The 23,009-nt window shown below is 48.8% G+C and overlaps 2 protein-coding genes across 2 annotated transcripts in view; both read left to right on the top strand.

The window, feature by feature from the left end:
• Positions 1–10,477, top strand: part of PODXL2 (podocalyxin like 2) — a 44,584-nt gene extending 34,107 nt beyond the window's left edge. The window contains exons 6-9 of the mRNA XM_025196853.1: positions 1,420–1,576; positions 3,049–3,110; positions 5,433–5,612; positions 6,483–10,477. Coding sequence (XP_025052638.1) covers positions 1,420–1,576; positions 3,049–3,110; positions 5,433–5,612; positions 6,483–6,692 — 609 coding nt within the window. The 3' untranslated portion in view covers positions 6,693–10,477. The remainder of the gene's footprint in view (positions 1–1,419; positions 1,577–3,048; positions 3,111–5,432; positions 5,613–6,482) is intronic.
• Positions 10,478–14,626: 4,149 nt separating this feature from the next.
• The window catches only part of ABTB1 (ankyrin repeat and BTB domain containing 1), a 35,393-nt gene continuing 27,010 nt past the window's right edge, over positions 14,627–23,009 (top strand). Inside the window, exons 1-4 of the mRNA XM_025196807.1 lie at positions 14,627–14,764; positions 18,655–18,717; positions 19,946–20,001; positions 21,362–21,506. Coding sequence (XP_025052592.1) covers positions 14,709–14,764; positions 18,655–18,717; positions 19,946–20,001; positions 21,362–21,506 — 320 coding nt within the window. The 5' untranslated portion in view covers positions 14,627–14,708. The remainder of the gene's footprint in view (positions 14,765–18,654; positions 18,718–19,945; positions 20,002–21,361; positions 21,507–23,009) is intronic.

Raw genomic sequence — 23,009 nt, 5'->3', positions numbered from 1 at the left:
CACTCCAGATGTGGCCTCATCAGTAATGAATAGAGGGGAATAATCACTTCCCTTGACCTACTGGCAACACTCCTACTAATGCAGCTCAGGATGCCATTAGCCTTCTTGGCAACAAGGGACACTGCTGGCTCATATTCATCTTATTGTCCATGGTAACTCCCAGGTCCTTTTCTGCAGAGCTGCAGCCCAGCTTCTTTCCTCAGGCTCATTTATGATGCCTGCCCTTCAGCCCCAGCTTCTTAAATCCCTGCTGAGCTTTGTAACAAGAGCTGATGTTTGGTCCATTACATTGCAATGCAGAGAACTGGCCGCTTGGCCATAGTATGTTGCCTGCCTGGCCCAGATTCTGGGTGGGAGACCCCAGAAAGAAAGCAGAGGAGCTGCCTCCACCAGTACCTTCTCCCCATGCCTCTCCTGGCTTCCTGCCTTGCTGCATATGCTCCCTCAGCCGGAATCCATAACCTGATGAGACAAGGCACTGACAGACCCTTGTGATTCAGGCCCGAGTCATCCGTGTCTTTTCCAATTAGACCATTCACTGCTCAGACCTATGCCTGCCCTGAGCGCTTGGGATTGCCATGGCAACCAGGAGCGCTAGCATTTATTAATCATCTGTGTGGCCTTTGGGTTGGCATGGCAACCACAGACAGGAATAGAAACACAAGAGTGGGAAAGTGGAAAAGGAGCCTCCAAGGGATGGAACGTGTCAGGCTAAGCTGGGTCCCCAACCAGCCCTGGGCGCTGGGAGAGGCAAGGTCTTTCCTTCAATTTAAGCACCTTCTTCCTGCTCCTGAAGTTATTTTTTTACTGCAGGCTGAGAAAACAGTTGTGCCCAGGGAAGTAATTCTAGGGTCCCAACCCCACGGCAGGGAGGAGGTGCTCCCCAGCTGCAGGTGAAGGGTGCTGCAAAGGAAAACACAGAGTGAGGATTGGGTGGATGAGGCCATAAAGGGGCCTCTGTGGGGCTGAGGCTGTAAAAGTCATGTTGGACCCCTCGCCACACACACAGAGCACAAGGTACTTGCTTTGGGGAGTGCCAGATTCACTGCATTGACAGAGTTAAACCAGCATGTGAACCCCCTAGGGTCCTTTCCCCAGTAAAAAAGCTAGACTGGGGAAGTGGGATGTGCTGTGGGATTGAACCTGCATGCCCCATATCATCCCATCAAAGGTCCCATTCAGTCCCCAGAGATGTAACTGGGAAGGTTTGTGCTCCAGGTGATGGCAGCAGTGGCTGGGCTGGCAAGGGTGGTAGCTGCCAGCTTTGGTCCCCCTAAGTCAGCATCCAGGGCTGCTGTCCTGCTCACTCACCCCTAGCCTGTCTGTTCTATCCTGCATTTGCTTCTATGGATCTAGTATGTCCAGTACCCTTGGCTCCTCTTTTTCTGGGAGAAGCAGCTCTCATGTCCCTCTCTGCAGGAGGAGTTCCGGCTGGAGAGGGGTCCACAGCTGCTGGCTCTGGTTGAAGATGCCTTCTCCAGGCAGACAGATGGACTGCAGGGCCAATGGCTGATCTCTCTGAGCAAACCCAATGAGAATGACAAGCACCTGCTAATGACCTTGGCAGGGGAGCAGGGTAAGTGCTGAGCAAGAAGAGTTGAGGGAGGTTGTGGGGAGAGCATGTTTTTCAACGGAGAACCTTAGTAATGCTGGAAGGAGCTTTCCCTGCTCTGTTTGGTCTCAATCTTTCTCCCACTTCCAATGGCACAACAGTCCCTCCTAGGGTACAGTACAGTGGTCTCCACATTAGCTATCCCTAGTGTGTTTGTGCATGCCTCCTCCTCACCCCATGCCACTCCTCTGGGCTTCCGTGCAGCTGGTTTGACAGTCATGGGAAATCCCAGCTTCTCCTCCTGCCCTTCACAGTCTCAGTCTCTCTCTCTCTCTCTCGCCCTGCTCTCCTCTTCTTTCCTCCCTTCCCTCCTCCATGCCTTCTGCTTCACACACTCCCTTGATAGACTTCTACACACTTGACAGGCATTCCCCCCTGCTTTTTCCCTCCTTCCTTTGCTGTCTGCTTATTGCTGTCTCCCCTGCTGCTAGAGTCACCGGAGCCATGGTGCACACGCTGAACACCAGACTGGGTTGGCTTGCTCAGTGTGTGCTCTGATCCACTGGGAGCTGCTTGTTTAGGGCATAAAGGTCCTACTCTCTTGCTATGCCTGACTTGCACTGTACCCCACAAACATTACAAAGTATACCCCCATCCCTGGGGAGTGGTGATGAATGGTATTTTCTGTGTTGGTGGTTTAAATCAGCGCATGTCTCCTAACACCTTGGATCATGCCCTCTATGAACTAACAGTGTCTGGTAAGCACATGGGATCATAATGCAAACTTTCTGTGTTGGAGGGAGCCTTCTGGAGATGAGAAGCTGAGCTCTGCAGCTCAGCCAGGCTGGGCAGCTCTTGAGCTGGAGTTCAGTGCCTAGTCAGGAAACTTCCAGGGCTGAAGTGTGTTATGCTCTGAAAAATGTGGTTCTCCTTAGGGTCCTTCTTTGCTTCTGGGCTAGTTATGGTCGGGGAACAGGGCCCCTTGACTTCTACCTGCCCAGCCATGCTTTTTCCTGACTTGAGAGCATCCACATGAGGAAATGAAGAGAAGGGCACTGCTCAGTGCTGGTGAGTGTCTCTCCCTAGCATGGAAAAGGCATTGCAGTATGCATCATGCCTGGCAGGCTGTTTTGCAAGAGGGTTCTACACAGTACAACACATGTACTTAAGGATGCTGCAGGTCAGGACAGCACTGTGTCAGCAAAGCTTTGCAAGGACTCGGGGACAGCTGGAAGTGCTGCAGCTCTGGGCTGAAATGAGTGGTCAGAGCTGGTAGCACAGAAGTTGCCACCATGATTCCCGGATTCTAGCCAGTCCTCATTTTCATCTAGATTCACTCTTAGGTTTTGCCTTATAAAATGCCCCTTTCCTTCTCACATCCCACCCTGTCATTCCTATGTGACACCCATGTGCCCTGTCTGAACAAGTGAGCTAGAGCAGAGCAGGCAGTGCTGCTGACCTCTTCATTCCCTCATGTCCAGTTCTTTTTCCACCAGGTGTCATTCCTACAAAAGACATTCTCACAGCCCTGGGAGACGTGAAGAGGAGTTTAGCTGAGGTAAGACCTCGTCTGGCGACATTTGGAAAAGCAGGAGAAGTGATTAAAACAGACCCTGAGAAAACTGGGACCATGCTTCTCTCTTAACTGGGAACCCAGCACAAGCCATCTGATGACTTGGCAATTTGGTGGAACACCCTCCTTCTGCCCTGGGAACAGCAGAATCATCAAATGTCAGTTCCCATTAAGAGTAGCTGATTTAGGAGTCATCCACTCCTTCTGGAAGCACTATTTAAAGTTGTTCTTTACATCCTGGGGATCCCACAGGGATGAATTCCTTCCCAGCATGCCAGTGTGGGTCTCTGTAAATTATACCTGTGGGATCTTTCTGGCAAGGTCAGCCTAACTCAGTGTGCCTCCAGCCTAGAGCTCTCCTTGTCCTGTTGCCAGTTGTCACAGTCTCTGCTGAACAGCTTGGGTGAGGTGACCGCATTGGGGGGGATGTCCTTCAGAGCTAGATTCTGATTGCTTTCATTATATAGGGAAAATCTGTGTGTGTGTGTGTGTGTGTGTGTGTGTGTGTGTGTGTGTGTGTGTGTGTGTGTGCACCCATGCATACATGCATGCACGTGTGTGTGTGCGCGTGCAACTGTCAGCATATGTGTGGTTTCTCTTTTTTCCTGTTGTCGGATTCCCTGGGCTGGCAGGCACTGTTCTGCTGACTTGGTGGCAGTATTAGAATGCCATTGCCAACCTCACTTACTCGTCAAACTCTCATTCCCCAGAGACCCTAGGTAGTTTGGAAGAAGGCTGAAGCAGGGAAGAAAAGAGCACAGGATAGATCATTACCTTGCACCCTTGGACTGGAAGGCAGAAGGGGCCCAATTCTGTTCTCCCACAAGTGGATGTAACTCTGGTGACTTTAGTGGAGTTACTTCTGTTTTATGCCAATGTAAGTGATGACCGGATTGGGCCCAGAGTGTGCTGGTAGATGCATGCCTCTGACTTAACAAATTGGTGCAGCCAGACAAAGCAAATTAAGCGCTCAGTGAGGTATTGATTGGCTTACACCAGTGAAAGTGCTAAGAGCCTGTCTAGGGGCATTGCTGAAATCATGCAGCTAAGTGTCAGCAACCTGAACCGGTCTTTCCATGGAAAACCCAAGAGAAGCATTTGTATTGGTTCACAGTTTGACCATTGTTGGTTATAGAAAGCTAAAGCTACCTGCAAGGATCTGACAATGAGGCCTATTCTACCCCAGCAGCCTCACCACCTGGAATTCACGCTCCAGCCCTATCAATAATGAAAGAGACTGTTCATCACATTGACCTTGTGCTATCATAAGCTTGGATGGAAGAGGGAGGATATTTTCTTACACGCTTCATACTTACTACTCAGTTGATACATAGCCTTTCTGAAATCTGCCCAGTCACTGTGAGCAGTCAGCAATGTTCAGTGGTGTTTGCTGATGTCCAGTTTCTAGCAAGCAAGGGTTTTGTTTAAATTTTGGCAGTCCTTCTCATAGTCCAGGGGAGAGGACAGGGGATTGGAAAACCCTCCATTCTTAGCTTCTCTCTGACCCTGACTCACCAGGTAACTATGGCCAAAACTTGCCCTTTCTATCCCTGGGTTCTCCCTGTAACAAGTGGAGACTTACTTGCCAGCTAGTAGAGTTGTGGATTGAATTAGAGCTTTGTACCACAGATCATTTCTTATGAATGCTCTGTGTGTCCTGTTGGCCTCTGGAATATCCAGAGCCCAAATGTAAGCTGGCAAAAGTAGGTCAGCTCAGGTAGGAACAGGATACCAGGGTTTCTTCAGGAAACACCGGTACCCCAGTCTTTACTCCTGTCCCTTTGTGACTCTAGGCTAGAGTAAAAGAGGCTGCACATTATTACTTAAACATACAGCTCCTGACTCCCATGCTGTGTTTCTGTGCTGCCTGCCTGACTTCCCTTTCTCTACCTATCAGGTAGCCGTTTCTAGAGCATATCCTGGGCTCCAAACCATTGACTTGCTACTCCACCTCACATACCTGCATGAGCCCTGAGCAGGGAGGTGACTCCTTGTTTGCTGGCAATCCAAGAGGACCTCTACCCACTCTCAGTCCATAGCAGAACTAGATCAGGGTTTTGCCAAAGATCTATAGACCCTATTAGATTGAGCTGTGTGCTTTCTGCCTCCCAACTGTGTGACACATTTGTTATCAGGTTCAATCCCACAGCACATCCCACTTCCCCAGTCTAGCTTTTGTGCCTGTTAGTGGCTGTGAGCTTGTGTTGGGGGAGCCTGTGCAATGAGCAGTGACTGGGACTCTGAGTGTTACCCTCTGAGTGTTACCCTCAAGCAGTCTATCATGCCTTTCTTCTTGGTTACTTTCAGATTGGCATCCAGAACTACACGACCACCACAAGCTGCCAGTCACGCCCCAGCCAGCCCCGCAGTGACTATGGGAAATTGTTTGTGGTGCTGGTCATCATTGGCTCCATCTGCGCCATCATCATCATCCTTGGGCTCATCTACAACTGCTGGCAGAGACGCCTGCCCAAGATGAAGAACATGGTGAGCACATGAGGAAAGGGTTAAAGACACATTTTCTCTTGAGATGGAGGGTATTGGTTGGAGGGAGTGGACAAGTGCCTTTTCCTAGTCTACCTTCCCATAGGGGTTTGGTAGACGCATGGAAGTGAGATCACCTATGAGCCAGTGGACGTGCCCAAAGAAGAAGGTTGGAGCCTGATAGGGCTCCATTATTGGACATAACCCATTAGCAGTGGCAGTGGGCTAGATACATCTCTTGGAAGTTTTCAGTGTGGCTGCCGCCATTTTGAGTATGGCCACTTTGGCTACCTGCCAAGCCCAACATGAAGATGCCAAGATTCCCCATGCTCTGTTGGGACCCAAGCAGCCAAAGTGCATAGCATGCTGGGAGGGATACTCTCCACCACAAGCTGTTCCTTCATATTCAAGTTATGGCTTTAGTTGCCTGCATTTCATATAGGTTAAATGTTGTCTTCTGGTTTCAACATAGGTCCATGTACCATCCCAAGAGCCAGGGGCTAGTAGTCTTTCCCCACAAAGCTGTGAACAAACTTCAGTCAATCCTTTCCCAGTGAACAGGCAAAAATTCTCATCAACTAAAACAGGAATGGGATTTGGTTTCTAGCCTAATAAAGCATGGGAGCAGGTAACCCGGAGAGATTGTGGAATCTCCATCCTTGGAGGTTTTTAAGACCCAGGTAGACAAAACCCTGGCTGGGCTGATCTAGCTGGGGATGTTCCTGCTTTGAGCAAGGGGTTGGACTAGATGCAGCCTCCTGGGGTCCCTTCCAACCCTCATTTTCCATGATTCTATGATTCCTCTGCATTTTTGAAAAGCATATTTTTCTCTGAATTTGTGTCCCATTGGGCTTTCTCTTCCTTCCCTTCCAGTCACATGGCGAGGAGCTGCGCTTTGTTGAGAATGGCTGCCATGACAACCCCACATTGGACGTAGCCAGCGACAGTCAGTCAGAGATGCAGGAGAAAAAGCCAAGTTTGAATGGCGGGAGCGCCATCAATGGCCCCGACAGCTGGGACGTCCTGATCAGCAAGCAGGCAAGCGAGGACACAGATGTGTTTGAAGAAGACACACACCTTTAAAGAAGAGAAACATCCAACAGAGATCTGTATCCTGGCTTGACTTCAGGGCCATGTGGTCAGACTGGCTTCTCAGGAACTTTTTATCAGGCTTGGGACAGGTCAATTCTATGGGCACGTCTTCTTGGGGTCCTGAGACCACATCCAAGTCCTGGCATGAGGAGGGTTGCTGTCAGAGGAGGGGGGCGGGTGGGGTTTGTGTGTATATGTGTGTTGCTATCAGTAGCGCCACTGCTTTCATCACTTTTAAATGCACTTCCTGTAGCTCTCCGGTAGTGGCTGAGAGCAGCTGGGTTTGGGAAGCAAAACAACCAGGTTAAGATTGCCTCCAAGTGCCTGCTTCTGGGAAGTATAATCCAGCAGGAAAGAGCAGGCCAGACCTCTCTGGCACCTGGATTTGTATTGGTGGGGCTGACAGAATCTGACCCAGCAGGCACTGCGGCAGGAGAACGTGCATCTCGTTTTAGGATTCAGGGAAGCTAAGATTTAGCTGATGTTCCAGGCAGAGTTTGCATTCTACATATGTGTCCTCTAGTGCTGGGGCCTGATTCTAGCCAGATGCCCCCCTGTGATCTCTCTCTCTCTCCTTTACTTCCCAGCCCCAACCCCTTTCCCATTTCCATAGGCTCCTTGTTAATTCTGCAAAGTTTGAGCACTTTAGCCTGGTTTGTTGGGCCGACTGCAGATAATTCAATGCTGTATCGAAAAGCATCTTCTGGAAAGTCAGTGTGAGGAGTGACCTGAAAAGGGTTCTGACCAGCTACTACAAGGCTCTAGCCATGGCATCCTGAGGGACAGAGGACATTTCACTGGCATGATCTAAATCTCAGACTCTCTTTTTCTAATTCCTATCCCATTTTCTGGGGGCAAGAGTGGGGGGAAATGTCCAGCTGTGGCCTTCAGTTGTGGTCAAGCTTGTGAGATTGACATGCAAAGCAGCTGAGACACCTTCACTGGTACAAGTAATAGCCAGAGACTGAGCCTCCCAGTTCCTCTTCTGTTTTTGCCAGATCTCTTCCTATGGGGGAGATTCTGATTTCATCACAGTGGAGTAAATTAGGAGCAACTCCATTGAAATGGCTGCATTTAGACTAGTATAAAAATCAATGAAAGTGAGATCAGAATGAGACTTGGGCCTCTGGGATGAACACTTCATGGGTAAGCCTGGAGCAAACCTGAAGGTTCTGGCTCCCTGCAGCTCTGACCTAGAGGGTCCTGAATATGCATATGATATATGAATATGAAAAAGGCACTTGAATATGCATAGTTGTGCTCCCAGGCCTGCCAAAATCACCGTAGGAGAGCTACTGCCCCCACATCTGAAACTCCACTGTGTTTTGTCCCTTATTTTCTCCTCACTGTTCTGTGCATGGGGGGTATGTTGCTCAAAAACAAATTCCTCTCCTCATCTGTTTTCAAATCTATGAGTGGTTGTCTGCTCACCTACTGGTGAGATATGGTCAATGTTTGGTCGTTAAGGGAATCATTGTACGGGCAGTATATTGGAATGGGGCCTAACGCCGAGCCTGTCACTTAAAATCTCTCCCTTTATGTGTGTATATCTTTTAGCATGCTTTATCCCTAGTATGTGAGTGCCTAAAGTCACAAAGGAGCTTGTTACTCATTTTATTTTGCATAGCATTTTTCACACAAACTGATTCCCGAATCGCTTCATTTGAATAACACAGCCAATGACCAGTGCGTGCTGTGGAATCAAGAAAACTATAATGCAGCTACATTGTAAGGATAATAGCTCTGGATGTCTAGCCAAATTTCACTGAGAGTGATCACCTCCTAAATTCCCTCTGCAGTTTTAGTTGAAGATGGTGTTCTTGCTGCTTTTCCCACTCTCTTGGGTGCAGTTGCTGAGTAGGACCAAAGGGCTGTCCTATTCTGCCCCTGAGATGACTGCTTTTTGACGACGGGTGGTATGAGCGACTCTCTCTATATATGCGTATGGGTCCTGTAGTGACAGAACGCCCACTGAATTCCATCTGTCCGCGCTTGCACTCAGTCACCATGTTTAAGGCACTGTGATGTCCTTCAGAAAGAAGAGGTGCTCTATGAAATGTAAATGATCACACTAAACCACTGAGTTAAAATATGTGCCAGTGTAGCATCCAGCATCTTGGGCTCAGCCTGGCTGTGACCTGTGGGCACTGTCACAATATCAGTGTTCAAAGTCTGGTAATCCTCAGTAAATTGGTCTTTAATACACCATGGCTACTGTAGAGACAAACTCATATGTCATCAAACACAGATTAGGACACTCACGCAGCACCTTGTTTTGTCTTGCTGGTTTCCCTCCCTTGTTTCTTCAGTGGCAGGGGGTGCTTAGAAGCCTTATTTTAAAGAGTAATAAGTTCATATTTGAGCCCAATTGTGATGTATGGTGGCGTCTGTTGAGGTGACACAATCACCAAACTTTAAAGGGTTGTCATCAAGGCTTATTCACCAGCAACTCCATCTCTGAAAGCTGTCAGCTATTGAGCTCTGCCAGCTGACGACTCCAGTTCCTGGCAGTGAGAGGGGTGCTGAGAAGGAGTTTCTAGCCCTCCATGAAGGACCTCAGAGCATCTCTGAGGTCTCTGTCACAGAGGCCAGAGAACGTGCCTCAGATCACGATCTCTGAGAAGGCAGGCTTGGCCCATCTTGTCTCCAGATACCTTGTGGTTAATAGCATTTATTTTTTAAACAGAAATTTAAAATTGCCCCCCCCGTGTTTAATTTTTTGCACTTGGCTAGTCTTGGGACCATGAATCTTGAAGTCAGTTGCATTGTGCATAGTCCTTCCTGGTCCTGCCGGTCTTTCACAGGCAGGGAGCTCTTATTGCAGTCACCTGCAGTGGGGCAGGCAGAAATGGGGGCTTTCCTTGAAGGCCCTTGTGCTCTGTCTTTGCATTTCCAACACTGCAAATTAAGGAAGAAAAGCTGCTTTAGTTTTTTTGTTCACAATGGGAAGTTTTCTCTTAAAGGTGTTTGGAATTGGGATGGTCAATGTTAGAAAGAGCAGCTGACAGAGGGATGGAGATGGCATGAAGGACACTAAGCCAGCAAATAAGCATTTTAACATAAAGCTTCAATATTGGCCTTGAAATGGGGTCCTCTTCAAAGCACCGTGCAGGCAATAAGGTCAGGCTGACAGCTGAATAACTGCAATACGAGCTCATTATAATAACCTCTGTGTATAGCAATCCTCAGCTTTAACACTCCCAAAAGCAGGAAACCATTTTTTTTAATTATGATGATGCAGCAAATTGACTAACCCTATTGTAGCAAACACCCTCTTCTAACAAAGGTTTGTCCCAATCCCACAGGGGCCTTTTTATAATGAAGCTGTACTGTATTTCCCATCACAGTCCCATATGCCATGTTTTAGCTCACACTCCCACCTGGTGGCTGCTGGTAGTTATAGATTAAATGAATACTAAGGCTATTTTTTTTCCTCTTCACGATAGAAGTTAATTTTTCCTGGGACCTTACTAGCTTAATCAGCTGACAACTGTGTGAATCATGTTCATGTAGTGTCACTCTTGAAAATGCTTCTGAGTGGAGGGAATAACATGAGAGGAGGAAAGGCACCTCTGCAAAGCAACAAGGAGTTGGTGGTTGTTTGGAAACGCCCATGCAGAGTTCTTAGCTGGGGTCTGGAGGCAGCAGTAAGTGGGTGCGTCTACATGGTCATTAATGTGCGATAGTTACTGCACATTAAGTTTAGTACTTGCATAACCAAGTACTAAATCAGGGCACAGTAACTAGCGTTACTGCGCAGTAGTGCTGGTGTATGGATATTTAGTGATGCTAACTGTGCAGTAGCCTAATACTACCGCGCAGTACTGTACCAGCATGGGTTTTGCCCTGCATGCTACTGCGCAGTAGAATTAGGTTACTGCGCAGTTAGCATCCTGTGTAGACACACCAAGGGTCACAATCCAATCAGTTTCCTGAAAACACACCAGTTAATGAGATGTATATGTATGGAAATGAAGGAGGCTCTTAAACTAGAGATCTTATTTTGCAGGGTGAACCATGCACATGTGGGAGGGTGGGGCAGAGGGATGGTGCTTTATTGGACTAGCTGTCTGAGGAGAAGAGAGAATGGCTAGCCAACCTGTAGGGGCTGCAGCTTTATACATTCAATAGTCAAATCCAGTTCTGAGTAGCCAAGAGGCAGGCTGCTGGCCTACTGCACATTCACATTTTCCAGCAATACAGCAACAAGTAATTTTGCTTTGCATCGGGTCAGGGAGTCACATGGCCCAATTTTCAAAGCTAAGGAACACGCTCTGCTCCCTTTGAACTCAGCTGGGATCTGTGTGCCCTTGTGACCACTGAAAACCAGGGTAGTAGCTGTTTTAGATAGAGGTGAGCTTTCTTGCTTCTGCTGGACTACGCTGCAGGAAGTCACCCTTTGTATGTGTTTGGGATTGTTGCTGAAGAAAGCTTAGAAGCACTTAGGCCTGTCCTGTCCAAGGGCAGGATGGTTTTGTTTTCTTTGCAATAAAATGCACCTCCCAGGTGTCTGAACACTTGCCTATGTGTGAGAAGTCTTGCTTGATCAACCCTGCTTGAGTTGCTTGTATGTGGGCACTCATTTACGTATACTCACTCCCTTCAGAAAATAAGATCACCCACATCCCAATCCCCTCTAAATCAAAAGGCTGGGTTTTTTTAGCATTACTTTGCCTTATTGACACTGTTCTACTCTTTGGCCCTGTTCATTACAGGGTTCAGCTCCCAGGCAGCGCCCGGGGGGGAGATACTGATTGGACAATTTGGTCCAACTTCTATGTTTCAAACAGTAAGGTTGTACAGCTTTCCCTGGAACCAAACTCATCCTACAGTGGGACTAGGGTCTTTTTGCCTCCTTTGCCACAGGTCTCGAGGTCTGACTTCATGCCTGGTTTGCAGTGCTTGTCCCTACCCTTCCACATCCTAACCATGCCATCCAAGAAACTACCTTTACACCTTTGTGTGCCTTTCACAAAGTCTAGTGTTTACTCACCCTTCCCCGCCATACCAGTACTGCGGACTATGCCACTGAAGCTGCGAAGCAAATGGTCATGTCTCTCTTCCAAGAGCAACTATGGCGTAAAGGAGATGTGAGTGACGTTAGTTTTTTGTGGGAGTAACGAATGGACCAGGTAGAGCCCAGTACTATTCCAAAGTGAGCAGCAACCTTTCCCCTAGCTAGACAATTCTTCTATTGCAACTTTTTCCTCATCTGAAACATCAGAAGGGGTTTAAATTCTCAAGCAACGCTTGGCCCTTTTATACTGTTGCAATCATTGTATAGTAAGGGACTATGATGAGCCCAGGCACCTCGTTGTCAGACCTGTTCCAGAATTTAAACCTGGAGCCACAGAAGTAGCAGATCGATGGAGTTGTCTGTCTTCTCATTCTCTGTCTCACTGACCAAACAGCACAGCTTAAGAAAGCTCACACCACACCTGTTAAACCAACATCTAATGCTACTACTCAAAGGCCGGTGCAAAAGGTAAGAGGAGGCTTCAGCAAACCCTGGGAAAACAATCTAGTGAGAAACGCACACTTAATTCAATTCCCACTCACTGAGAAAGAAGACGGTGATGCAATTTCTACCAGGTATTGTGCTTGGATCATATGTAATGGCTTATTTTTCCTGTCAGCCTCCTGCTTATGGGTGTCTGATAAATGGATGGCCTTCCTCTCCCATACCGCCCAGCAGCGTTTGCTTTTTCAGCTCTGCCTGCATTGCCAGCTTTGTGTCTGTTGGGATGATAGTAGGCAACTGTTGATCCTCTCATGGTGTATGCCTAAGAGGTCTAGTGAGGTGCCTGATGAATCGGCTTGTATGGAGTCCTGCAATCATTACACCAGGACCTCCAACACCACACCTACACCTAAGCAAGAGTATGGAGGAGTGGAGGCTGCCCAAGACCTACCACCCTGCCTTTAGATCATTGAGACACGATTTAGCTCCTCTCCTGGCTACTCTGCTTCAGTCTCCCTTACATTGCCTCTTTCCCACTTCCAATTTTCCAGTTGTCTCTGTGGATTCATTCTCTGCCTCTCCCCATCTCCTTCTGCTCACAGCTTTCCAAAGCAGCAACATTATGAAATTACCATGATTTACTGTAGTGTAAGAGCAACATTGTAGCCATGATGGTCCAGAAAGTTTTCTTATGGCAATTCCACCCTAAGAAATCCTTGCCCGTCACTTGATTTACTGATAATTTCCTTGCTGCCTCCTGGTCTTGGGGCCGAGCACTAAAAATCACTAAAGACTTGTTAATTATCTGCTGATAATAGGGGAAACTACGAGCAACAGCAAAGATGCTAAAGCTGTTGCTTTGCTGTCTGGGGAAACTATTAGATCTTACTTGCAGCATTTATTGTCAGCCCATAGCAGCTAGATTATGTTCATTTTTTCAAAGATAGTTTCAATTCTGCCTTCCTTCCCAGAAGAGTTTCCTACAAAGCCCTGGCAAATGGGATCTTTTCATTTCTGGTAAAAACCACAGAATTTCATTTTACTACTGGCTTTTCAAAGCTTGTTCTGGCTCTGTCTGAAGCTCTGTTCTGGGTTTCCGCATGAGTCACACCTCTGCATGCACACGTGCTATATTGTTTAGGGTTAGTTTCAACACATGAGAAAACCACTCGAAAGCAAGTGATGCCTACAAACGTGCAGGAGGAAAAGGAGCTGCTTACAGAGGCTGAACCTTTCTAGCAGGCAAAGTGAGGCTCAAATGAGCAGACTAAGAACGTCATGACAATGCCCTGCTAATGAGATCTAGAATGTTGTTTGGCCAATCAGAGCACAAGGAATGTGGAAGGCAAGTGTGCCACACAAATACTCTATGCTCTAGAGCCCCTCGCACCACCTGCCGCAGCACTGACCATACCCTGGCACCCGTTTCTAGAGTGCATGTGACTTTCTGCTGACATCTGGAAGCCTGCAGGGTGACCTAGGGCACTAGGCAGGGGGCTCCTAGTGGTTTAGGACACTGCCCACCCCCTGGGAGCCCAACACTGGGGGGAACACCCCAGCTCCACATCTAAAGCCTGTGCAGACGATGCCCCCAGGAACAGATGGAAGGTGGGGGTGCACTTTAACCCCCTCTTTGAATCCTGATACACCCAAAGTTGAAATCAACTGCTTGGGAGAGACAGCAGCATTTTTGGCAGTGCTGAGGGAGTCCATTGACTTCACAGCCCATTGTCATCTACTCCATCCCTTCGAAAGTCTTCCACCGGTGTTAAGGACCCTCTTCTTTTTAATTGTCTTGCCTTCGTTCTGCAGTTCTGCAGTGTGTGACCTGCTCCTGGTAAGACAGCTCTTGTTTCGTGGCTTCGCGGGTCGGTCGTCACTCCGTCCAGTGAAGTTTGATTTGTTTTTGCTGCAATCTTGAACTGAGCGAGGCAGCCCCAGGCCCCTCGCGCATTAGCAAAACGTCTAGTTTCTTTTTAATTGGAGAAAAATATGTGTTCTTTCAAGTGACCCTAAATGTTCCAGTGCAGGGCCACACCCAGAGTCTAGAACCCCGCTTCAATGTCCTATCCCAGCGCCCCAGCAGCCATGCCCCTGGGTGTTCTAGAGCGAGGCCACGCCCCCGGTCGAAAACTCCACCCCAACGGCCTCTCGCAGCGCCTCGGCAGCTTTCTTTTTAATTGGAGAAAAATATGTGTTCTTTCAAGTGACCCTAAATGTTCCAGTGCAGGGCCACACCCAGAGTCTAGAACCCCGCTTCAATGTCCTATCCCAGCGCCCCAGCAGCCATGCCCCTGGGTGTTCTAGAGCGAGGCCACGCCCCCGGTCGAAAACTCCACCCCAACGGCCTCTCGCAGCGCCTCGGCAGCCCCGCCCCTGGGTGTTCTAGCGCAAGGCCACGCCCCCGGTGTAGAACCCCGCCCCCCGCAACGTTCCGCCCGCCCTCGGCGTTCTAGAACCCGGCCTCCCGATCCCGCGCCCGGTCCCCGCCCGCGCCCCCCGGCAGTGTCAATGCGGCGCCGCCGCGCAGCGCCCTCGCCCCGGCCATGGACACGAGCGACCTGTTCACGAGCTGCAAGAAGGGGGACGTGAGCCGCGTGCGGTGAGGCCGGCCGGGGCCGGGGCCGGGGTGGGGGTGACTCTCCCGGGCCAGCCCCCCGTGCTCCACCCCTGCCAGGGGCCCCGATCCCTGCCCTCTCCCCTCCAGCTCCTCCCCGGGGCTCGCTGGGGCACTCCTGCGCCTGCAGAGGCCCAGCTTGGCTGGGGGTCTCCCCTGCCCCAGGACAGCGGGTTGCGCCAGCGCCCCGTGCAGGGGGCCACGGGCTGCTCGGAGGAGGGGTCTGTGAATGTCTCTCCCCACAACTGGCTTTGATTTGGTTTGAAATAGCTTTAACAACTGGACGGGGCGCCTGTGTCAGCACTGCACGTCTGGAGTGACGCCGCGGGCTGTGGTCCTCCTTCCCTTGTCCCGCTCCGAGTGAGAGGGATTTGCCTTGGTGCTGGCAGGGTCTGTCAGCCCCGGGAGGCTCGGGTGCTGTTTGCAGGCAGTCCTAGCTGGGGGTGGGGGGGGGTTCAACTTGTGGCAACGCTTCCTAGAAGCAGGCGCTGGCTGCCCCCAGACGGCTGGTGAGGGTGTCAGGTCTGTGTTGTGTGTGGTTGATGAAAGTCTTGGGGAGAGTTTAGACCAGTGCTTCTCAACCTTTTTTTGTACTAGGACCCACTTGTAAACATCAATGGCCAGTCCTGGCCCAGCGCCCCTCACTCCCAACCCACCGCCCCCGGTGTGTGGGATGGGGAGGGGTGCGGTATGGAGAGCCCCAAGCAACCCTTTGCAGGCTGGCACTCTGACAGCCTGCAAGTGAACAGCCGGTTTTCCACATTTCTCTCCATTTTTAAAGTTTGTTCACACCCCTTTCATATATTCTTGTGGCCCACAGATTGAGAAATGCGGGTTTCGATCGTGGTTTGTATGGGATGGTTTGGAGAGGGATGATCCTGCCTCCCTCCACGGGGTGACCCATGCGGGTCCCTGCCAGCCCCGCTTCTCTGTGATTCCGTGAACTCGGCGGGGGAGGCTGTGTGAATGCCTCTCCCCATGGTTCACCAGGCAGGTTTTGTTTGGCTGAAATTGCTTTAAAAATGGGGCGAGAAGCCTGCATAAAATGTGCCCCGTCTGGAATGACACCACGGGGCTGTGGTCTTCTTTTCCCTTGCTGCCCTATATTCCTTGCTTTGCCCTGCCTAGAGATCTGCCCTGCTCTAGTCAGAGGGATTTGCAGGTGACTGCTGCCGTGGCTCTGGCTGGGCCTGAGATCAGCCCCGGGGGCTGTGAGGTGATATATGCAAGCAATCCTAGCTGGCCTAGGCTTGGCTGTCAGCCAGACCCCGTGACCTGGAACAGCTGATGATACTAGATAGCTCAGACCAGTGAGAGCTTTTTTTTTTTTTTCTTTTTTTTTTTTTTTAAATTAATAAACATGTTTTCCCAAGGAGCCGAATGCCCAGTGCCTCTTCTGCTTGAATGCGACTGGTTCTGCTTTAATCCTGCCCATTTCCCCATGGATCAAACGTCTGATGGTGACAGGGTTTGACTGGGTATCATTCCCAGTGGTTCTGCGCAGGTTTCTACTCCTCCCCTTTGTCCCCCCTAGCTATCGCCTCTCCAGCATTGGTAAATAGCACTACAGATGTAAATCACTAGAAGTTTGGGAAATACTGGGGCGCTTTGGGACTGAGTGTTAAGGATGTCTCTGTGATGGTCAACAGCATCTAAACGTAAAAGGAAAAATATCTGACGACTGATGTTGCTGGTGGCTCTGTGAGCTGGTGCGGGGGTAAATGCAGATTGCAGGAGTCTGCTGTCCAGGAATGAGGCAGCAGAGGCCAGTGGGGCTTGGCCAGGAGACCAAACTTCTGTCCCTCATCCTGACACTGACCTATTGGGTGACCTTGGACCAGTCACTTCATCTCTTTGGGCTTCGATTTCCCCTTCCACCCTTTGTCTTTTGTTTGGACTGTAAGGTCTCCAGGGCATGAACTCTTTCTGCTAGATCTGTACAGTGCCTAGCACAAAGGAGCCTTGGCCCCTGTCATGGCTTCCAGGTGTTACCATAATATATGTAATGTGTAAGTCAGTCCCATGAGCAGGACCGTGCTACAGTTCAAAAAGCCTGCTCTTTGATACACGAGCAAAACTTCCATTCTTCTCCCTTCCAGCTCTTCCTATTGAAGAGTGTTTTCTGCACCTCACAGCATTAAAGTCAGTTACTTCCTGAAAGTGAATCCCTTTTCCTCTGTGTGAGACTCAGTTAAACCTGCAGTAATGCAAGCTCTGTATGGCACTCTGTGCTAGCAAATGTGTTGGCTCATGCTACTTTTCAGCCTGAGGCAAAACTAGGAGCAGGCACATTTGTGTCAGAGCCAGGCGCAGTTAAAGAGCAAGAGGGGTGTTCTGTTTAGAGCAGTGGTTCTCAACCTTTTTTGGACTCAACGCCTCCCTTGGAAAATGCAGGCTCTTAGTTTCGACTTGGTTTTTGACTGTGGAACTATAACAGAGCAGTTTTTCTGCTGCAGAGAACTCAAAGACCAGAACAGGGCAGAATATTTTGAACACTATGGATTTCTATTTGAAATCTCTGGGTGATCTTGTGCATCATGTTTGCACATCTAACAGTGCTGATGCTGCCTGGTACCCTCCAGTACCCTTGAAAGGATCTCGAGGCACCCCAGGGTGCTGTGGACCCCTTGTTGAGAATCACTGTCATAGAGGGTGAGGGAACCACTGTTACCAGCCCTAGTGTCTCTGCCTTGCTTGCTCATTGCAGTGATTAAATCAATTATGATAATCCCCAGGGTTGTTGCACATTTTGTTATACTCGTATAACAATCCAGTTTCGCTTCATGTCTTTCGGTTTGATTTACTGGATTATAGTAGCATCTCCTGTGCAGGTCCTCTCCAGATACCTGGCACAGTGGCCTATGCTCCAACAAATTTGCTGTCTCCAGTCTAATAAACGGAGGTTAGGAGAACAAGAATAGGAAATTCAAATAGAAGTGAGCTCGTATTGCTGCAAGTAGTAACAGGGGTTTTGAGAGGCTCCACTGCGGATGGGGGTTAGTCTGAAAATGAGCTTGTGAAAGCTGTAACCTGCTGGAGGGAGTCACATAAGCAGTTGTGGACAAGGCTGGGAATGCCAGCATAGCAGGGGGAACAAGGAGACAATATGAAGCTTGAGACGGAGGCAGAGGGGCAGGTTCCTGCAAAGTGCTGATGGTCCTTACAAGAAGCTTAAAGTAATTCAGTAGCAGACAGAGGGAGAGCAACATGATCAAAGTAATGAACACAGAAAATGTCTTGAACATTGTTGTGCAGATGGAAGGGGGCAATGGATGTTGCAGCAGGCTGTAACAGGAGCTTGAATAACAAACTTATCTGCAGAGTGGAAAGAAAAGCCTGGTTCTTGGTGAGGCTGAAGAGGAAGAAGGGGCAGGATTTGATGCAGCCTGGATGTGTGAGACAAGGGGGAAAGAGGCTTCAGCTATAACTCTTTGTGATAATACACTTTTAACCCTCTGTCACTTATGATAGGGAAGCTGGAAGCAGGCAGGAGAAGGAAGGAATTCTGTTTTAGCCATGGGCAGTCAGTTGCTTATAGATAAGTGCTGGGCTCCAGTGGGTGTGGCAGAATTTGGAGATGCCCGTGTAAACCATCTAGCTTGGTTAGCGATCTTGGCCCCCCGCCATTCAGTGGGTTCAAGTCCACCAACAGAACCGTGAGTCAGAGCCAGCAACACTGCGGAGGCAGACCACCCTGCGAGAGCTGCTGTCCTTTCTAGCCATCTCTGCTGGATGCCCGACTAGAAATTAAAGGTCCTGTGGTACAATTGCAATGGCTCCTAAACGAAGCCAAAGTTGCATCTTGCAGAATGGAAAACATGACCTAATGGGTGGCAAGAATGAAGTTATAACTTCATATTTTTCTTCTCTTCCAGATACCTTCTTGAACAGAGAGATGTGGAAATAAATGTCCGGGATAAATGGGACAGTACACCTCTGTGAGTGTCATGGCCTTGAGTGCTGTTCAGGTAGAGGGGAAGTTGGGAGAGAATGTGTCGGAAACCTCTGGGACCCTGTCTGGTTTGAGACTCTGCTGAATACCTTTCTTATCCCAGGTGGACTTTCTGTGTACCAGGTGCCCTCTTATCTAGCCACTGAATTAGCAGTAAAATAACATGTAGGAAAGTGCCAGAAGAATCCCAAGGCAGGTGCTGGGAATGCTGCCCCACCTCTGGGAGGGGTATGGTGTACAGCTCAGGGGCGTGGAACAGGAAACCAGGAATCCCGTGTCTCTCTCTGAGAAGGGTGATGTGAGCTCTGTGTCCATATAGGCTGATTCCAAAGATGTTCTCAAGATCTTCAGTATATTTTGAACGTTTGACTCGCTCCCAGGCAGCCTTTTTGTGGGGGTGGGAGTAATTGAAAATCCCTATAAAATGTCCCTTTCTTAAGAGAGGCAAGGGCTTTTTTTGTGATCTCTTATTGGACCAGCTGTGTAGTTGGAAGAGATGTTGGATAAGTTTTTTGGTTATAAAGCAGCCTTCAGGTCTGAGAAGGAAGCAGACACGAGTTGGGTGGTCTTGTATAAGGACTTTTCCATATGAGCCAGTTGTATCTATTTGTAATATTTAGCTTTTTCTTCCTGCAGTGGAAAGGTAGGAGCTTGTTATAAGGCCTAAAGAATATTTGTAGAGCAACTTGGGACATTTGAATAAAGAGTTGTTATGGAAGTATTATGGGCTTTATTGTGGAAAGAAGCAAATAGGAAAATTTAAATCCATCCTAAATCAGAATTTGGGATGTGGGCTTACTGTACATCTCTGCTTTTTGAGATGGAGGTTAGAGAACTCTTGGTGTGCAGTGAAGGCAGTATGTCTATAGGAGAAAGGTCTGGGAAGAGGAATAGAAATGCTTAGTTGTACCCAAAATAAACCAGTTTAAAATGATGAACTGAGCTGCTGAATAAGGGGTAGGATGCTGCAGTGCACCCTCAGCAGGGCCCAGAAGCACGAGGAACAGAACCTGCTCAGTGTGTGGTGTCTACATTGCTGTAACCATCCCAAAAGGAGCCATTTCCAGCCCCCTACTGCTGGAGGGACATGCCTATACAGTGTTGCGGTCTCTGTGGAAGGATAAAACAGCCTCTTGAGGGACCAGGATACACTCTTAAAGCAATGAAGATCTCACTGCTTGTTTTGGTTCTGACTTTCCTTCTCTCATTAACAGATACTATGCTTGTCTCTGCGGGCATGAGGAGCTTGTACGTTATCTTCTAGCCAATGGTAAGAAAAGGAGATGGGCACCCTTTGTGTGTCCTGCACCCTGCACCCTTTGTGTGTCCATCCCATTTACAGTTCTTTGCTCACACTCCTCTGTAGCTACTTACAAAGTCTCTGTCCCTTAACCGGTCTCAACAGATGACAGGTGATGCTTTTGGGTATAGATGAACGGTACACCATTTCAAAAGGGGTGGGGAGCCTTGCTTCTTTGGAATGCACGTCAGCTCGACCAGTGTGACTGTTTTGTCTGTCTGCTTCTGTGCTGATGTAACTAAACCTGAACTGAATATGCTTAAAATAATGGCAGCTTAGCTATGCTCACAGCTGGTATAAGAATGGACAGACAGAATAGTTACATCAGTTTAGCATGATCTGCAGTAAAACATAAAACTGATGTAACTGTTTTGTCTGTCTATACCCATGATCAAACCTCTGATTGCAAAACTTAGACTGCTGTGGAACTCCATAGTTGCACTGGACCTACTGACAGTGTCCCCCTTTCTAAACCACACGCCTCTAGAAGGAGAGCTTCTTTCTTTGGTCACTCCATGGCATACATGAGCCCAAGGCTGCAGTGATGGCTAACATTAGTTATAGCAATTTGCAGGGATTCAGTGCTAAAATGGATAGTCGGAGCTGCGTCTTAGTGAATCACTTAAGTAGAACTTGATTTCCTGCTTCCTTGTGCTTTTCTCTTGTTTTGGTGGAGTCATGCTCCATAGGCAGGGCTTCAGGATGAACAACAAAGGCTTTATTGAAAACAGCCAAGAATGCCCTGTTGGTGTCTGGTTTCTCTGTCAAAGTGACTGTCTTCAGTTCTCAGCTCCAGTATTTGGCAAGGGGCTGTTAGTACCCCTCATTCTGGCAGAGAGACCAGAGTATCTAAACCCTTGGATGTATTTCAGCAGGTGATGTGCTTCTGTACACTGGAGCAGTCACTTGCTTTTTATTGGAATCTTATTGGTTCCCTATAAACTTTCTTTTTTAAGCAAAACTTTTGCAGCTCTTTAAAGAAGCACCCCTTGCTTTCTGTATAAGCAAAAACCTGGCCTTGTGACTAATTGCACCATTCATACAGTGTGTTTCTTCCTCCTTGACTCTTTGGGAGACCTGCCAGGGCTGCGGCTCAGAACTTCTTGATATGGGAGATCTGATTTAATTAACTGTAGTTACTTCATGAAGGCTTGAGTTGTGGGAGGTCATACTCAGTGCATATGTGGGTAGGGAAGTTTATTTTAGTGGCTGAATGCCAATTGCCATCAGCTGTAGTTACTTCCTATTATCTAGTTGGGGAGCCACTCTTTTGGGTACTGTGCAGTGTTACCTGTGTCTTATGGTATTTACATCTGTCATTATTTTGCAGGTGCAAAATGTGAAGCTAACACTTTTGATGGTGAGCGTTGCTTGTATGGGGCTTTGAGTGATGCGATCCGCCGGCTCTTGAAGGAGTACAAGCAGATCACGGCCAAGTGCATGAAGAGAGATTACTATGATGTCTTTTTGCAGCGGTAAGGCTATGGGACAGCTCCAGAGGCAATGCATTTCAGGATCCCAGTCTGCATGTCAGCTAGGACTCAATCTTGAGCCTGCTCTTCAGGAGCTGCTTACAGATATGAAAAAACAAAAACCCAGTACTTTACTTTAAGCTTAGCACACCCCCACACTGAATGCAATGCCCAAAAGAGGCATTGTGTTAGTTTGACATGGCTCACCCAACGCCAGTATAGGTCACATGTTTCAGCAGGGCTTTTTGGCCCTTTTATCTAATAGCTGATTGAATTGGCTTTAGATAAAAGTACCAAAAAGCCCCACTGAAATGCATGATCCATACTGATGCTGGGGAGCCAGGTTGAACCAACATGCTTCCTCTTCTGGTAAAGCACTGTTTCGTTTTTTTCCACATCTGTCAGCAGCCAGGCAGGCTACCAAGCTCCACCTTGATTTGTTATGTATTGTTTAAAAATAGGCAGATTTGTTTGCACCCCAGGAGACCGTTTTCCACATATTACTGAGGGTTTAAACAACAGATGCCCACTTAGGCACTTGCACAAACCTGTGGCCAGTGAACATGTAACATGCAAAGCACTTGATTGACAAAACAGTTTTCATCAGCTTGCCAAGAAATGCATCCCCCAGCTGAATGTGACATCAGCTGAATTTGTTTCAACCTGAAATCAGAGTAGCACTAGGGCTCAGATTTTCATTACTGAGCAGCAGTAATGGGTGCCTTCTTTTTGGGGTGCTCAGCTTGGGGCCCCCTCAAGGAGCCTGACTTTCAGAGCTAGGTGCTCAGCCCTTCCTCAGAAATCTGGTTCCTTTAAGATGTCTTGTGTAAGGCATGGAAAATTGGTGATAGCTTTTTGAAATTCTTGACAGAAAGCTGAAAACTATGCCCACCCAAACACAGCTTTTTTGAACTTAGAAATAATTCTTTAATGTTTTTACTCAAATGTCCAAAGAATCTAAGTCTTGGCCTCAGTAAGGGAAACATGAGAAAATTTTAGGGGTGCACCGATAGAGAGTTTTGGGGTGATACCGATAGCCAATTTTTAAGGAGGCATATCGGCCGATACTGATCCGATTTCAGATACCAGCCCAGCAGCTTGGAGAGTTGCATGCAGCTGGTAAGTCTGGTGTGGTGAAAGGGGAGGGAAAGGGTGTGTGGGGGGCAGATCAAGGCCCCTGCGGTGAGGGAGGAGTGGGTCAGGAGCTGAGGCAAGAGCTGCCCAGCTGGAGCGGGACGGGATGGAGTCATGGCTCATCTGCGGGGCTGGGAGCAGCTCCTGCCACTGCGTGCTGCTTGTCCGGGAGCCACTGGTCCAGTGCTCGCCTGCTTGTCCAGCAGCTCCCACCACTTGTCCAGGAGGGTGTGTGCCCCCAGATCTGCATGGGGCATGGCGGGCTGGGGCCGGGGCTGCGCAGGGTTCTTCCTGGCCTGCCCCACCCCACGCAGATCCAGGGGCACGCCTCCCATGCCCTCATGGACAAGTGGTGGGGGGAGGCGGCGACAG

Source organism: Alligator sinensis, unplaced genomic scaffold, assembly GCF_000455745.1.
Source record: "Alligator sinensis unplaced genomic scaffold, ASM45574v1 scaffold839_1, whole genome shotgun sequence".
In the NCBI taxonomy this organism is placed as follows: domain Eukaryota; kingdom Metazoa; phylum Chordata; order Crocodylia; family Alligatoridae; genus Alligator; species Alligator sinensis.
This window is presented reverse-complemented; position numbering and strand designations above follow the sequence as displayed.